Raw genomic sequence first — 16435 nt, forward strand, 5'->3', positions numbered from 1 at the left:
AAAATATTTTAGGTACTGAAGGCACTAATTACCGACAGGCATAGTTAGCAAATAAAAGATTTTAATAGAGAACAATGTATTTACCTTAATAGTGTTAAAAAGTCACCATATATATGTCTATCAATGCATGACATCCATCTTCACAAAATTCCTTTTTCTGGCGGACACACGTCCAGACCGTCTTCTTATACCAACCTCTCAAAACTCTGTCATCTCTCTCTCCACATCCTCCACTGCTGGCGGCTCACCTCCAACTGCACAACGCTACGCGCTGTTCACTGCCCAACACTACAATAGCGAATATTCCAACAATGCCAGCCAGCCTCATACTACACACAGCTACGTGGCGTTACCTACATAACAACCTAAATAGCCTACTTACAACTTGTACTATTGCCGGCGAAGAATGGTAAGCGGGGAAGCCACGCTGGTTTCCGTCTGTAAGTGGTGACACCCTTCCTTCTCTCTTTCGACCCCTCGGACAAACTGTGGTACTGGCGTCTGGAACCAGCATCGTAACGGACCCTCAACTACCGAGCAAACTGATAGACGTCGCTATGGGCACGCCACCGTGTTCCTTTGGGAGTCCAGAGTGGCCCTTTACTCACAGTCAGTCTCTAGTGATCCTTCTTAACAATAGTAGTAATTACATACAACGAAGATATGTATTATTCCACATTAAAAATGTCGCGTATACAGGTATTTCTTAATAACAGTCAACCACGGACAGTCAGTATTCTCGTTACAATATTGTATTTGCATCTTAAATACTTACTCTGACGTAAGGAAGCTGCGACTAGTGACATATGTGCGCAAATAGAATGAGGACATTAGTTTTGAGTCAGTATTATGTTTTGTATATATATTGATTGATTAACACCTCGTAAAAAAAAACCTGAGTCCATCTGGCTCCGGATGGTAGCACCCTGTGAGGGCCCCTGCATGGGGTTACATGCGAAGCCCCAAAATCCAGACAAGTCTGCGTGGCAGCCACCGGTACTCTGGTCAACGTCTGTGAGCTCGGCTGTAAGTTAATCTTCTGGAACTCAAAACTCCAGTCGAAATTATGTAAGATCCTTCGTGATTTCACCACCAATACCTCAACACAAACCAATAATCATGACAGAACAACGGGAAAGAATCCACTACCCTGGGCCTCAGTCAGTAAGAGTGGGTAATAGACCTGATAATCGGATTCCAAGGGATCAGGCATGTCATGAAAAGAAGAATCGGAGCCTCTCAAAAACCCTCAAGATGAAGAAAGTATTTTACATGGGAACACTCAACAACAACAACACACTACTGAGGCCAGGTAAACTGAAACAATTAACAAACGCCATGGATAAATACAACATCAAAGTTATGACAATACAGCAAACACGATGAGAACAACTTTGATTCTGAAAATTACAGAATACATAAGGGGAAACCAGCCACAACCATCCCAGGAAGAAATCTCAAACTCTTCGGAACTGGTTTTGTAGTACATAAATCGACACTGGACTCCGTAATAGATTTCACCTCAAAATCAGAAGTAATGTCGACACTCATGATAAGATCTGGAAAGAAAGCCTATACATTAATCAATGGACATGCCCCCACAAGCAATTATAACAAGAACAACCCAGAGATGATAGAGGAATTCTGGGAAGATCTGGAAGAAACTACCAGCAAAATCCCCAAGAATCACTTAAAAGTGTTACTAGGAGACTTCAATGCCCAGTTAGGCAAGGAAAGAAAATTCCGAGACACGACGGGGAAACACACGGCCCACATGGGAACAAACAAAAATGGAGAGAACCTGATAAACTTCTGCAGAAATTTTGATCTGAAAATCATGTCAACGCAGTTACAGAAACCACAAAGAAAACTTGTAACTTGGAAATCCCCCAACCATGCTCTAGGAGAATTTCAGATAGACCACGTAGCAATATCCACAAAAAACACCAGAGAAATAATGAACGTAAGAACAAGGAAAGGTGTTTACAAATCTGATCATCACCTTCTCCAAATTGAAGTAAAATTTATACCCAATAGACAAATCAAGAGAACCAACAGACCTTTCAGAACAGATCCAGAGTACCTACAAATAAACAAGAAAGAAATAATAGAAGAAATTACGAAAATCAATAGCAACAACTGGACAGAACTGTCAGAAAAAAATAAAAGAACTGATAAAATTGGGGCAGCCACCGAGAAAAAGGAAACACCGATGATGGAACATGACATGCGACAGGGCCATAGAAAACAGAATAAAAGCCTGGAAAAAATTTAACAGCCATAAAACACAAGAAAAAGGGAGGAATTCAACAGGATACAGAAAAACACTTCAAAAATAATCCGAAGAGAAAAAAGAGGTTACGAAAACAGCAGGTTGAAGGGGACAGAAGAAGACTTCACCAGAAACAACACACGAAATTTTTACAGAGTATTCCGAGAAAATATGACAGGATATCAGCCACCAAGCTTATGCTTCAAAAGACAAGATGGAACACTGGAGACAAATCCGAAGAAAAACTGTGAAATATTAGCTAGATACTTTGACACGTTACTTAACTGTGATAAACCAAAACAGAGATTACAGTTTACAAAAACAGAACCCAACCGGGACTCCGAACCCCCAACATATGAAGAAATCGTGAAAATAATGAAATCATTGAAAAATAACAGAGCACCAGGTGAAGATGGACTGATTGCAGAAATCTGGAAATTAGACCATGAAAACATTACACCTAAAATTCATAGTATAATCAAAAACATCTGGGAAACAGAAAAGATACCAGAAGAATGGAAGTCAGCCGCCCTTATACACCCCCTCAACAAGAAAGGAGACAAAACAGACCCTAATAACTATAGAGGGATTTCGTTACTGCCAGTGGCATACAAAATTCTATCAAAAGCTCTGTTAAATCGCCTAGAACCTCAGATACATCCACAGATCGGAGAATACCAAGGAGTGTTCAGAAAGGGAAGATCTTGCAGTGAGCAGATCTGGTGCCTGAGAACATTATTAACAATGAGAAAGTCCAGAAACACAACAGTAACATTTGTTGATTTCAAGAAGGCTTACGAGTCCATAGACAGAGAAACACTTTTTAATACACTAGAAGAAATGAAGGTAGATAATAAGACCAGAAAACTAATTCAGGACACATTAACAACTACAAAGTCAAAAGTGAAGTTCATGGGCGAGATCTCAGGATCTTTCGAAATCAAGACAGGAGTGAGACAGGTAGATGGCCGGCCACCCATTTTATTTAACGCGGTTTTAGAGAAAATAATCAGGACGTGGGACAAGTCAATGGGGTAAAGATGGGGAGAGAGAAAAATAGAGCCGTCAACATAAAATGTCTGGCCTTTGCCGACGACATAGCCATTATTACAAATGACAGAAAAGAAGCCAGAGAAGCCCTAGAGATATTGCATGAAATCGCAGCCAGAACAGGACTACAAATATCATATGAAAAAACCCAGTACGTGGACACAAAATCTACAGACAGAAGCCCATTGATAACAAAGTACGGAAAGATAACGCAAGTAGAAAGTTTCAAATACGTGGGGGAGATTACACAGAAAACAGGACTGATTTCAACAGCCAATGAAGAAAGGGTTACAAAACTACAAAAAGCATACAAACTTACATGGAACCATTACAATAAAAGAAATATTTCCGTCAATGCCAAATTAAGACATTACAAAACAGTAGTCTTACCTGAGGCCTTGTATGCCTCAGAAACAACAGTAATCAGAGGAAGAACTAAAATCAAGGAAATGGAAAAGCAAGAGAGGAAAATTCTGAGAAAGGTCTATGGGCCAGTTCAGAGACAGGGGATCTGGATAAAGACACCAACAAAGTAATTGTACAGACAGGAAGAGACAATTACAGACAATATCAGAAAAAGAAGGGCAAAATTCTATGGGCACATTCATAGGATGAATGAAAATAGGCTGACCAAGAAGACGAATAGTGACGAATAAGGTGAAAACTAACTGGGTAAAGAAAACAATGGAAGATTTCAAAATTCTAAACATCTCCACAGAAGAAACATCAAACAGAGGAAAATACAGAGAAAAAATCAACAAACAGAAATTCGAAGCAACACCAAAAGAAAAGAAATCAGGAAAGAAGTGGATAGAAGAGAGGAAGAAGAAACACAGTGAATTTATGAGAGGTTTTTGGGAAGAGAAAAGAAAGAGACAGAAAAAAGTGCCATGAATTTGAAATGTACCAATTTTATGTACCATATTGTCATTGTGAATACTGATTGTGTTTTAACGCTCTCTTTAATGTGAAATTAACGATAATAATAATAATTGATTGATTCGGGGGAGGGGACCAAACAGCGAGGTCATCGGCCCCACCGGTTTAGGGAAGGTTGGGGAAAGAAGTCGGCAGTGCCCATTCAAAGGGACCATCCCGACATTTGCCTGAAGCGATTTGGGGGGAATCAAGGAAAACCTAAATCAAGATGGTCGGATGCGAATTTGAACCGTAGTCCTCCCGAATGCGAGTCCATTGTGCCAACCACTGCGCCACTTCGCTCGGTTTTGGTTACTGGTTTTGGCAGATAGATGTGTACAATAGCCTGAAGACTAGGTTAGGCTGAAAGGTAATAGTCTGGTGGTAAGTTCGCAAAGTCAACGAATGCGTTGTGACGAGAATAACTATAATTATTGTTATGATTAGGCATGTTGAATTCGAAGAGTCATTCATGTCCGCTATTTTGTTAGCGCTACGGATTGGTATCAAACGCGAAAGAGAGACATGAGCTAGTGGTAGCGAATGCTTAAGTTAATCTCTGTAAATATTACAGTGACAGACTCTTCAAGGTGCATGCGCAAGGCATCACTACAGAATGGAACAGCGCAAATAAAACAAATTTCTCAGGAGGAAGAATATTCAACGCAACAGTACACTCCACCAGTTAACTACGTTTTTAAAGCAAGTGTAGGCACAGAAAACATAATAGATTCGTCTGGATTAGAAGAATCTGGTTCCAATGGCTCTGAGCACTATGGGACTCAACATCTATGGTCATAAGTCCCTAGAACTTAGAACTACTTAAACCTAACTAACCTAAGGACACCACACAACACCAAATCATCACGAGGCAGAGAAAATCCCTGACCCCGCTGGGAATCGAACCCGGGAACCCGGGTGCGATAGAAGAATCTGAATTACTTTAAAATTCCGCACACAGATCTCGGAACAAATAAGAATTACCTCTTCAAAACACACCTTTATTACAAACTCTCTGTAAAAGTCACGTTGAAGACCCCCACCGCCTTGCATTTTTCGTAGTTCATGTCACACGCATCAAAATGCCTGAAACATTTTCATGACCTATATTGGTTCTATGAATTTACCTGAGTTTTTATGACAAAAGGTTCGTCATATATAGCAAAATGCGATATACACTGAAGAGCCAAAGAAACTGGTACACCCGCCTAACATCGTGTAAGGCCCCTCGCGACCAGATACAAATGTGCTGCAACATGACGTGGCATGGACTCGACTAATGTCTGAAGTAGTGCTGGAGGGAACTGACACGATTAATACTGCAGCGCTGTCCATAAATCCGTAAGAGTACGAGGGGATGGAGATCTCGTCTGAACAGCACGCTGCAAGGCATACCAAACACAACCAATAATGTTCATGTCTGGGGAGTTTGGCGGCCAGCGGAAGTGTTTAAACTCAGAAGTGCGTTCCTGGAGCCACTCTGTAGCATTTCTGGACGTGTGGGGAGTCGCATTTTCCTGCTGGAATTGCGCAAGTCCTTCGGAATGCACAATGGACATGAATGGATAAGGGTGATCAGCTAGAATGCTTACGTACGTAGCACCTGCCAGAGTCGTATCTGGACACATCAGGGTCTTCTATCACTCTAACTGCACACGCCCCACACCATTACAGAGCCTCCATCACTTTGAACAGTCCCCTGCTGACATGCAAGGTCCATGGATTCACGAGGTGGCCTCCATAACCGTACACTTACATCCGTTCGATAGAATTTGAAACGAGACTCGTCCGACCAGGCAACATGTCTCCAGTGATCAACAGTCCAATGTCTGTGATGACGGGACGTAAAACTTTGTTTCGTGCAGTCATAAAATTTACATGAGTGGGCCTTTCACTCCGAAAGCCCATGTCGATGATATTTCGTTGAATGGTTCGCACGTTGACACTTGTTGTTGGTCCAGGATCAAAATCTGCAGCAATTTCCGGAGTGGTTCCACTTCTGTCACGTTGAACGATTCTCTTCAGTCGTCGATGGCCCCGTTCCTGCAGGATCTTTTTCCGGACACAGCGATGTCGCAGATTTGATGTTTTACCGGATTCCTCATATTCACTATACACTCGTGAAATGGTCGTATGGGAAAATACAAACTTGAACGTTACGTTGGAAATGCTGTGTCCCACAACTCTTGCGCCGACTGTAACTCCATGTTCAAACGCACTTAAATGTTGATAACCTACCATAGTAGCGCCAGTAACTGATGTAACAACTGCGCCAGACACTTGTTGTCTTGTAGAGGCGTTGCCGATCGTAACGTCTTATTCTGCCTGTTTACATATCTCTGTATTTGAAGGCGCGTCCATATACCAGTTTCTAAGGCGCTTCGGTGTATACAGGACGGTCCATTGATCGTGACTGGGCCAAATATCTCACGAAATAACCGTCAAACGAAAAAACTACAAAGAACGAAACTTTGCTAGTTTGAAGGGGGAAACCAGATGGCGCTAGGGTTGGCTCGCTAGATGGCGCTGCCATAAGTCAAACGGATAACAACTGCGTTTTTTAAAAATAGGAACCCACATTTTCTATTACATATTCGTGTAGTACTTAAAGAAATATGAACGTTTTAGTTGGACCACTTTTTTTGCTTTGTGATAGATGGCGCTGGGAATTTAAGGAGATGGGACCTAGATAAACTAAAAGAACCAGAGGTTGTACAGAGTTTCAGGGAGAGCATAAGGGAGCAATTGACAGGAATGAGGGAAAAAAATACAGTAGAAGATGAATGGGTAGCTTTGAGGGATGAAGTAGTGAAGGCAGCAGAGGATCAAGTAGGTAAAAAGACGAGGGCTAGTAGAAATCCTTGGATAACAGAAGAAATATTGAATTTAATTGATGAAAGGAGAAAATATAAAAATGCAGTAAATGAAGCAGGCAAAAAGGAATACAGACTTTTCAAAAATGAGATCGACAGGAAGTGCAAAATGGCTAAGCAGGGATGGCTAGAGGACAAATGTAAGGATGTAGAGGCTTATCTCACTAGGGGTAAGATAGATACTGCCTACAGGAAAATTAAAGAGACCTTTGGAGAAAAGAGGACCACTTGTATGAATATTAAGAGCTCAGAAGGAAAACCAGTTCTAAGCAAAGAAGGGAAAGCAGAAAGGTGGAAGGAGTATATAGAGGGTCTATACAAGGGCGATGTACTTAAGGACAATATTATGGAAATGGAAGAGGATGTAGATGAAGATGAAATGGGAGATACGATACTGCGTGAATACTTTGACAGAGCACTGAAAGACCTGAGTCGAAACAAGGCCCATGGAGTAGACAACATTCCATTGTAACTACTGACGGCCTTGGGAGAGCCAGTCCTGACAGAACTCTACCATCTGGTGAGCAAGATGTATGAGACAGGCGAAATACCCTCAGACTTCAAGAAGAATATAATAATTCCAATCCCAAAGAAAGCAGGTGTTGACAGATGTGAAAATTACCGAACTATCAGTTTAATAAGTCACAGCTGCAAAATACTAACGCGAGTTCTTTACAGACGAATGGAAAAACTAGTAGAAGCCGACCTCGGGGAAGATCAGTTTGGATTCCTTAGAAATGTTGGAACACGTGAGGCAATACTGACCCTACGACTTATCTTAGAAGCTAGAGTAAGGAAGGGCAAACCTACGTTTCTAGCATTTGTAGACTTAGAGAAAGCTTTTGACAATGTTGACTGGAATACTCTCTATCAAATTCTAAAGGTGGCAGGGGTAAAATGCAGGGAGCGAAAGACTATTTACAATTTGTACAGAAACCAGATGGCAGTTATAAGAGTCGGGGACATGAAAGGGAAGCAGTGGTTGGGAAGTTAGTGAGACAGGCTGTAGTCTATCCCCGATGTTATTCAATCTGTATATTGAGCAAGCAGTGAAGGAAACAAAAGAAAAATTCGGAGTAGGTATTAAAGTCCATGGAGAAGAAATAGAAACTTTGAGGTTCGCCGATGACATTGTAATTCTGTCACAGACAGCAAAGGACTTGGAAGAGCACTTGAATGGAATGGACAGTGTCTTGAAAGGAGGATATAAGATGTACATCAACAAAAGCAAAACGAGGATAATGGAATGTAGTCGAATTAAGTCGGGTGAGGCTGAGGGAATTAGATTAGGAAATGAGACACTTAAAGTAGTAAAGGAGTTTTGCTATTTGGGGAGCAAAATAACTGATGATGGTCGAAGTAGAGAGGAAGTACTCGTAAAATGTAGACTGGCAATGGCAAGGAAAGCGTTTCTGAAGAAGAGAAATTTGTTAACATCGAGTATAGATTTAAGTGTCAGGAAGTCATTTCTGAAAGTATTTGTATGGAGTGTAGCCATGTATGAAAGTGAAACATGGACGATAAATAATTTGGACAAGAAGAGAATAGAAGCTTTTGAAATGTGGTGCTACAGAAGAATGCTGAAGATTAGATGGGTAGATCACATAACTAATGAGGAAGTATTGAATACGATTGGGGAGAAGAGAAGTTTGTGGAACAACTTAACCAGAAGAAGGGACATTTTCTGAGGCATCAAGGGATCACCAATTTAGTATTGGAGGGCAGTCTGGAGGGTAAAAATCGTAGAGGGAGACCAAGATGGATGTAGGTTGCAGTAGGTACTGGGAGATGAAGAAGCTTGCACAGGATAGAGTAGCATGGAGAGCTGCATAAAACCAGTTTCAGGACTGAAGACCACAACAACAACAACAGATGGCGCTGTAATAGTCACAAACTTAGGGCTCACAATTTTAGACAAACAGTTGGTAACAGGTAGGTTTTTTAAATTAAAATACAGACCGTACGTACGTTTATACGTTTTATTTCGGTTGTTCCATGTTCGCACATGGATTGACAATGCGCTGACGCATGTTGTCAGGCGTTGTCGGTGGATCACGATTGCAAATATCCTTTAGCTATCCCCACAGAAAGAAATCCAGGGACGTCCGATCTGGTGAACGTGCGGGCCATGGTATGGTGCTTCGACGACCAATCCACCTGTCACGAAATATGCTATTCAATACCGCTTGAACCGCACGTAAGCTATGTGCCGGACATCCATCATGTTGGAAGTACAGCGCAATTCTGTCATGCAATGAAACATCTTGTAGTAACATCGGTAGAACATTACGTAGAAAATCAGCATACATTGCACCATTTAGACTGTGATCGATAAAATGGGGGCCAATGATCCTTCCTCCCATAATGCCGCACCATACATTAACCCGCCAATGTCGCTGAAGTTCCACTTGTCGCAGCCATCGTGGCTTTTCCGTTGCCCAATAGTGCACATTATGCCGGTTTACGTTACCGCTGTTGGTGAATGACGCTTCGTCGCTAAATAGAACGGGTGCAAAAAAACTATCATCGTCCCGTAATTTCTCTTGCGCCCAGTAGTAAGAACTGTACATGACGTTCAAAGTTGTCGCCATGCAATTCCTGGTGCATAGAAATATGGTACAGGTGCAATCCATGTTGATGTAGCATTCTCAACACCGACGTTTTTGAGATTCCCGATTCTCGCGCAGTTTGTCTGCTACTGACGTGCTGATTAACGCAACAGCAGCTAAAACACCTACTTGGGCATCATCATTTATTGCAGGTCGTGGCTGACGTTGCACATGTGGCTGAACACTTCCTGTTTCCTTAAGTAACGTAACGATCCGGCTAACGGTCCAGACACTTGGATGATGTCGTCCAGGATACGGAGCAGCATACATAGCACACGCCGGTTGGGCATTTTGATCACAATAGCCATACATCAACGCGATATTGACATTTTCCGCAATTGGTAAACGGTCCATTTTAACAAGGGTAATGTATCACGAAGCAAATACCGTCCGCACTGGCGGAATGTTACGTGATCCACGTACTTATACGTTTGTGACTATTACAGTGCCATCTATCACAAAGCGAAAAAAGTGGTCGAACTAAAACATTCATATTTCTTTACGTACTACACAAATATGTAATAAAATGGGGGTTCCTATTTAAAAAAAACGCAGTTGATATCCGTTTGACCTATGGTAGCGCCATCTAGCGGGCCAACCATAGTGCCATCTGGTTTCCCCCTTCAAGCTAGACGAGTTTCGTGCTTTGTAGTTTTTTCGTTTGATGCTTATTTCGTGAGATATTTGGCTCGGTCACTATCAATGGACCACCCGGTATAGCGCGAATGTAAATATTAATTAACGCGACAGGTCTATCTGCTACCACAGCCTTTACTCAGCATTCACATACTCTGGCTTCGTCAAGTCACAATCAAAAGTATCACGTCTCAACAAACCGTAGAATTCAGTCTAGGCTACACGTCAATCTGTCAGCACAACCAAAACTTCAGTAAGGTGCCCAATACCACACGCTAGGCCCTTTTAATTCATCACAGTACAGTTTAGAGCGGGAAACCTGACTTTGTACGCATCGCATTCCAATACCTTCCTTTCGTCAAAGGCGTTCATTTGGAGCTGCGAGATTTTCTAGTGAATTTTCAAACTGTATGCTTATACATTCTACAGACGAAGACAAATTTTGGAAATGTGATCGACCTAACATGTTCCCATAAGCTGACGTTTTAAACAATAGGGGATCACGGTAGCTTGACCGTAGCGACATCTGTTGGTTTGCTCGTTCACTTACCATGGGCTCCTTACGATGTTGGCTCAAGACGCCTGTAACCGTGGTGTGGGCCCCGGCAGACGAGGGCACGTTGTGATCTCGGTTAAAGCTCTGTACAAGGATTTGAGAAAGTGTCCGTATGATCTTGCCGTCGGCAAAAAATCCCGATTTCCAATCTCTGGGATAAAACTGCCAAGGGGGAGATAACCATGAAAAAAGATTGAATAACAAACTAAAGGGTAACATTTTACGAGTTGGAGTGTAGAATGCCAGAAGTCCGAACATAGTAAACAAGCAAGAAAATTTGAAAAGGGAAATGCAAAGGCTCAGTTTATAAGGGGCGATCAAAAAGTTTCTGTTCGAAGACCGTACAGTCCAGGAAGGGTATGTCATTCAGATGAAACGGCCGCGAGCATTAAGGCTGTAATCCCACCGACGCACCAGCTTAAGTGTCAGTTTGGTAAAATAGTGTGTCCTGCTGCGTGAAGAAGTCCGTAATTGCCTGTTACACAGCCTCGTTCAATAGGAACTGTCGACCATTCAAGATGTTTTTTTAAAGGATCGAAGGCGAGATAATCGCATGGGGGGGGGGGGGGGGGGAGATCAGAGCCTCAATGTCTCCCGCTTGAGCTGGCATAACTTCTGCGTTACGGCATTTGCGATATTGTGACGTACGTTATCATTAAACAACAACACCGCTTGTCGCATTCTCGGACGTTTCGCTTTAATTGCGCATATTCTTTATTCTCCGATGGATGTCTACCGTCGTTTGTTCTTCGGCAGCCAAGAAAAGAATAAGAACGTTGGTCCTGTTACACGCATTTTGTAATAAATTCGCCGTAGTTCATGTTTTCGCCTTTCCCGCACGCACGTCGGAAAGACATGAATGCCGCACTAATCCCTTGTCTACATGCCGATGCTTATACACTACTGGTCATTAAAATTGCTACACCAAGAAGAAATGGAGATGATAAACGGGTATTCATTGGACAAATATATTGTACTAGAACTGGCGTGTGATTACATTTTCATGCAGTTTGGGTGCATAGATCCTGAGAAGTCATCAGTTCATCAAGAGTAGTGACTGGCGTATTGTGACGAGTCAGTTGCTCGGCCACCATTGACCAGTCGTTTACAATTGGTGAGAGATCTGGAGAATGTACTGGCCAGAGCAGCAGTCGTACATTTTCTGTATCCAGAAAGGCCCGTACAGGACCTGCAACAGGCGGTCGTGCATTATCCTGCTGAGATGTAGGGTTTCGCAGGGATCGTATGAAGGGTAGAGCCACGGGTCGTAACACATCTGAAATGTAACGTCCACTGTTCTAGTGCCGTCAATGTGAACAAGAGGTGACCGAGACCTGTAAACAATGGCACCCCATAACATCACACTGTGTGATACGCCAGTAAGGCGATGACGGACACACGCTTCCAATGTGTGTTCACCACGATGTCGCCAAACACGGATGCGACCATCATGATGCTGTAAACAGAACCTGGATTCATCCGAAAAAAAATGACGTTTTGCCATTCGTGGACTCAGGTTCGTCGTTGAGTACACCATCGCAGGCGCTCCTGTTTGTGATGCAGCGTCAAGAGTAACCGCAGCCATGGTCTCCGAGCTGATAGTCCATGCTGCTGCAAACGTCGTCGAACTGTTCGTGCAGATGGTTGTTGTCTTGCAAACGTCCCCATCTCTTGACTCCGGGATCGAGACGTGGCTGCACGATCCGTTACAGCCATGCGGATAAGATGCCTGTCATCTCGACTGCTTTTGATACGAGGCCATCGGGATCCAGCACGGCGTTCCGTATTACCCTCCTGAAGCCACCGATTCCATATTCTGTTAACAGTTATTGGATCTCGACCAACGTGAGCAGCAATGTCGCGATGCGATAAACCACAATCGCGATACACTACAATCCGACCTTTATCAAAGTCGGAAACGTGATGGTACGCATTTCTCCTCCTGACACTAGGCATCAAACAACGTTTCACCAGGAAACGCCGGTCAACTGCCGTTTGTGTATGAGAAATTGGTTGGAAACTTTCCTCATGTCAGCACGTTGTAGGTGTCGCCTCCGGCGCCAACCTTGTATGAATGCTCTGAAAAGCTAATCATTTGCATATCACAGAATCTTCTTCCTGTCGGTTAAATTTATCGTCTGTAGCACGTCATCTTCGTGGTGTAGCAAATTTAATGGCCAGTACTGTATATCCCACCGGAATGGCGACACGTTGCATGTATACTGCAACAACGCCTTCAAACGGAAACTTTTTGATCGCCTCTTATAAATGTAGTGGATGACAGTGATGTAAAATGGGAATAAGCTAAAAATTTCTGATAAGACAAATTTGGGGTGATATGGACATCAGCAGCAGAAAATGGTATAGTGGAAGTAGGATTCGTTGAAGTTGGTAACGTATGGCAGAAAGTGAGTTAACTATGAACGGTTCAGTGGTCATCAGAACCGACGGCAAACCAACGCCAATAACAATAGTTCAGGTATGCATGCCGAGACGACAATGTAATAAACGCAGGAGACAGCATTACGGTAGTAGTGAAAGAAATAGAAGACAGAGTTACGGCAGAATATCGACTCGTTAGGGTAATGAGGGAGGTGAACAACTAATTAATTCGACAATAAAATTAAGTTAGTAATAGTAAATACACTGTTCAGAATCACCATTGGAGGAAGAATACTTGGAAAACGCTTGGAGAAAATAAAGATTTAAACTTGATTATTTTATAGTCAGACGAATATTCCGAGTCGTACGCAGGAGCAGGTAAAGAGTCGAATCACAATTTGGTAACGATGAAGAACAGACTGAAGTTTCAGAGAGTCGTATAGAAGAATCGTCGTGGAAACAAGTGGGATACTGAGGAACGACAAGACACCTCTGAAGTTCTTTAAGGCTGCAGGAACTCTCATAACGATTACCATATAGGCAGTTGAAACGAAGACGAATGACATCTCTAAAACAGGTAAAGAAAGTGGACAGACAAGACCAGTTACAAGTAAGGCAACTGAGAAGAAATCTTGCGTAACGGAGAAAATACTTCAGCTGGTCGATGAAAGGAGGAAGCACAAAAATGAACAGAAAAAGACAGGAATACACCCATATAAGTCGCTTAGATATAAGACGTACAGGAAAATCAAGGAGAAATGCGAAGAAACTGAAGAAAAAGATCAACTGAACGATTTAATTAGTGTATAGAAAAATCAAAACAACATTCGATGAAATTAAAAACAAGGGCGTCAACATAAAAAGTTTTGAAATTCGAGTGTTAAATGCAGAGGAGAGAGCGGATAATTGGGAAGAGTACACAGAAGATCTACAAGGTTGTGACTTATCCGATCAGTTGATGTAAGAAGAAATGTTTATTGATATGGAAGACATAGGGGATCCGCCATTAGTATCAGAGTTTAACAGCGCTTTGGAAGACTTCTGTCCAAGTAAGAAAGAAAGCATAGCTAACAATTCGTCGGAATTCTGTAAAATTGTTGGGGGAAGTGGCAGTTTTTCGGAAAAATATCACCCACGTGCCCTCGAAGATAGCAAAGCAGATAGGTGTGAAAGATATCTCACAATCTGCTTAACAACTGAGGCAATCAAGTTGCTGAAAATAATAACACACGAAGTTTTTGAAAGAAAACTGAGGATCTACTAGTGACGATCAGTTTGGCAATAAAGAAGGTAACGCCACCAGCAATGCTGACGTTGGGCAAGGTAATGGATGGAAGACTTAAGAAAAATCAAGACATGTTCGTGGGATTTGTCGAACTAGAAACGGTGTTCGACAATGTAAAATGGTCCATGATGTTCGAAATACTTGGGAAAATAGGAGCAAGCATAATGTATAATATGTACAAGAAACAAGCTGGAGCAATAAGAATGGAAGACCAAGCAGTATTGAAAAGGGTTGAGGACAAGAATTCAGTTTTTTCCTCTAATGTTCAATGACAGAATTAAAAGGAAGGTTCAAAAGTGGGATTACAATTCAGAAATAACGTCAGCGATGTGATTAATTGAGGACACTGCGATCCTCAGTCAAACCAAGGAACAGTTGCAGGACACACTGAACAGGATGAACAGTCTACTGTATAAAGAATACAGAGTGGAAGTAAACGGAAGGACGACGGAAGTAATGAGGACCAGCAGAAGTGAGATCAACGATAAGCTTAACATCAAAATTACTGACGACGAAGTAGATGTAGTTACGGAATTCTGCTGCTTTGGAAGCAAAGTAACGCATGGCGGAAGAAAGAAGGAGGACACTAAAAGCAAACGGGCACAGGCAAAGACGGCATTCTTGGACGAAAGAAGTTTAATAAAGTGGCCGTCACAAAATTAGTCATCTCAAGGTCACATTTGTTTCATCTTTGCTTTGTTGCTGCATGCACAGTGTTACCAGTGCAGTAGATCCGTGCCAGCCGAATGTTCTGTGTTTCTGTGCCACATCGTGTGCTAAAGCATGGTTTCAGTCTTCCACGGGACGGTACATTGACGTTTGTTTCGTAGTGAGCGAAATGCAGGGGCAAGAGCGTCCATCATATTCTAGACTAAAAATAGATATGTTAATAATATTTTTTTCGGAATTTTTAGTAAGACCTGAAATTATCACTGGAAGTGCTTGGAAACAGTGAGATGAACCTGAGATGCCTATTTTCGTGTCGGCTGCAATAGTATCAAACATCAAACGTAATTGGAGAAACTGTTTGGAGCACAACACTGTATGATAGCGAAACACGGACTGTTGGAAAACCGGAAAACAAATGAAACGAAGCGTCTGAGATGAGCTGCTATAGAAGGATACTGAAACGTAAGTGGGCTGATAAAAAATGAGGAGATTCTTTGCAGAATCAACAAGGCAGGGGATACGTGGAAAACATTGACTCGGAAACAGCTAGGATGAGTGTTTATACATCAGGCGATAACTTCCATGATAGTAGAGGGAGCTGTAGTGTACAAACATTGTAGAGAAAGATACAGAATGGAATGTATCCACTAAATAACTGAGGTCGTAGGGCGCAATTGCCATTCTGCAATAACGATGTTGGCACAAGAGAGGAAATCATGGCATGGAGTATCAGATCATTCAGAAGACTGACGGGAAAAAAAAGAAAAAAAAACTAGAGCGGTGTGGTCGGAGCTGTTTCTGTTACTTAAGCAAGCTCAGCTACTTCATGCATTGCTAAGGTAGGTCGCTAGCTTCAAACTGAGCGTCAGCAACAAAAAATTTAAACAAAATGTGTGGAAAAAACTTTTGTGACAAGAAGACACTTTAATTTTCGTAATGTTCGCAACTGTTAACACATCTAGGGATAGATTTCGCAGTTCCTGTCATGGCGTCTTGACCAACTACCTATGGATGTCGTAATTAGTTCTAAAATGATCCTCTCAGATCCTGGATAATTGTGACAAACTATCGTACAAACAGCATAACAGTTCAAACATTCAAGTTGATACAAAACTGTTAAGGCTTTCATGGCCACTTGTTGACAAACTGACTATTGGCAATTGTTATTAATTAATTGATCCTGCT

At 42.1% G+C, this 16435-nt stretch overlaps 1 protein-coding gene across 1 annotated transcript in view; it reads left to right on the top strand.

Moving 5' to 3' along the window:
* Positions 1–1119: 1119 nt before the first annotated feature.
* The window catches only part of LOC126278941 (myristoylated alanine-rich C-kinase substrate-like), a gene marked incomplete at its 3' end in the record, with an annotated part of 84351 nt that continues 69035 nt past the window's right edge, over positions 1120–16435 (top strand). Inside the window, exon 1 of the mRNA XM_049979219.1 lies at positions 1120–1312. Within this exon, the coding sequence (XP_049835176.1) occupies positions 1120–1312 (193 nt within the window). The remainder of the gene's footprint in view (positions 1313–16435) is intronic.

This window comes from Schistocerca gregaria, chromosome 6 (assembly GCF_023897955.1).
Source record: "Schistocerca gregaria isolate iqSchGreg1 chromosome 6, iqSchGreg1.2, whole genome shotgun sequence".
Lineage (NCBI taxonomy): Eukaryota > Metazoa > Arthropoda > Insecta > Orthoptera > Acrididae > Schistocerca > Schistocerca gregaria.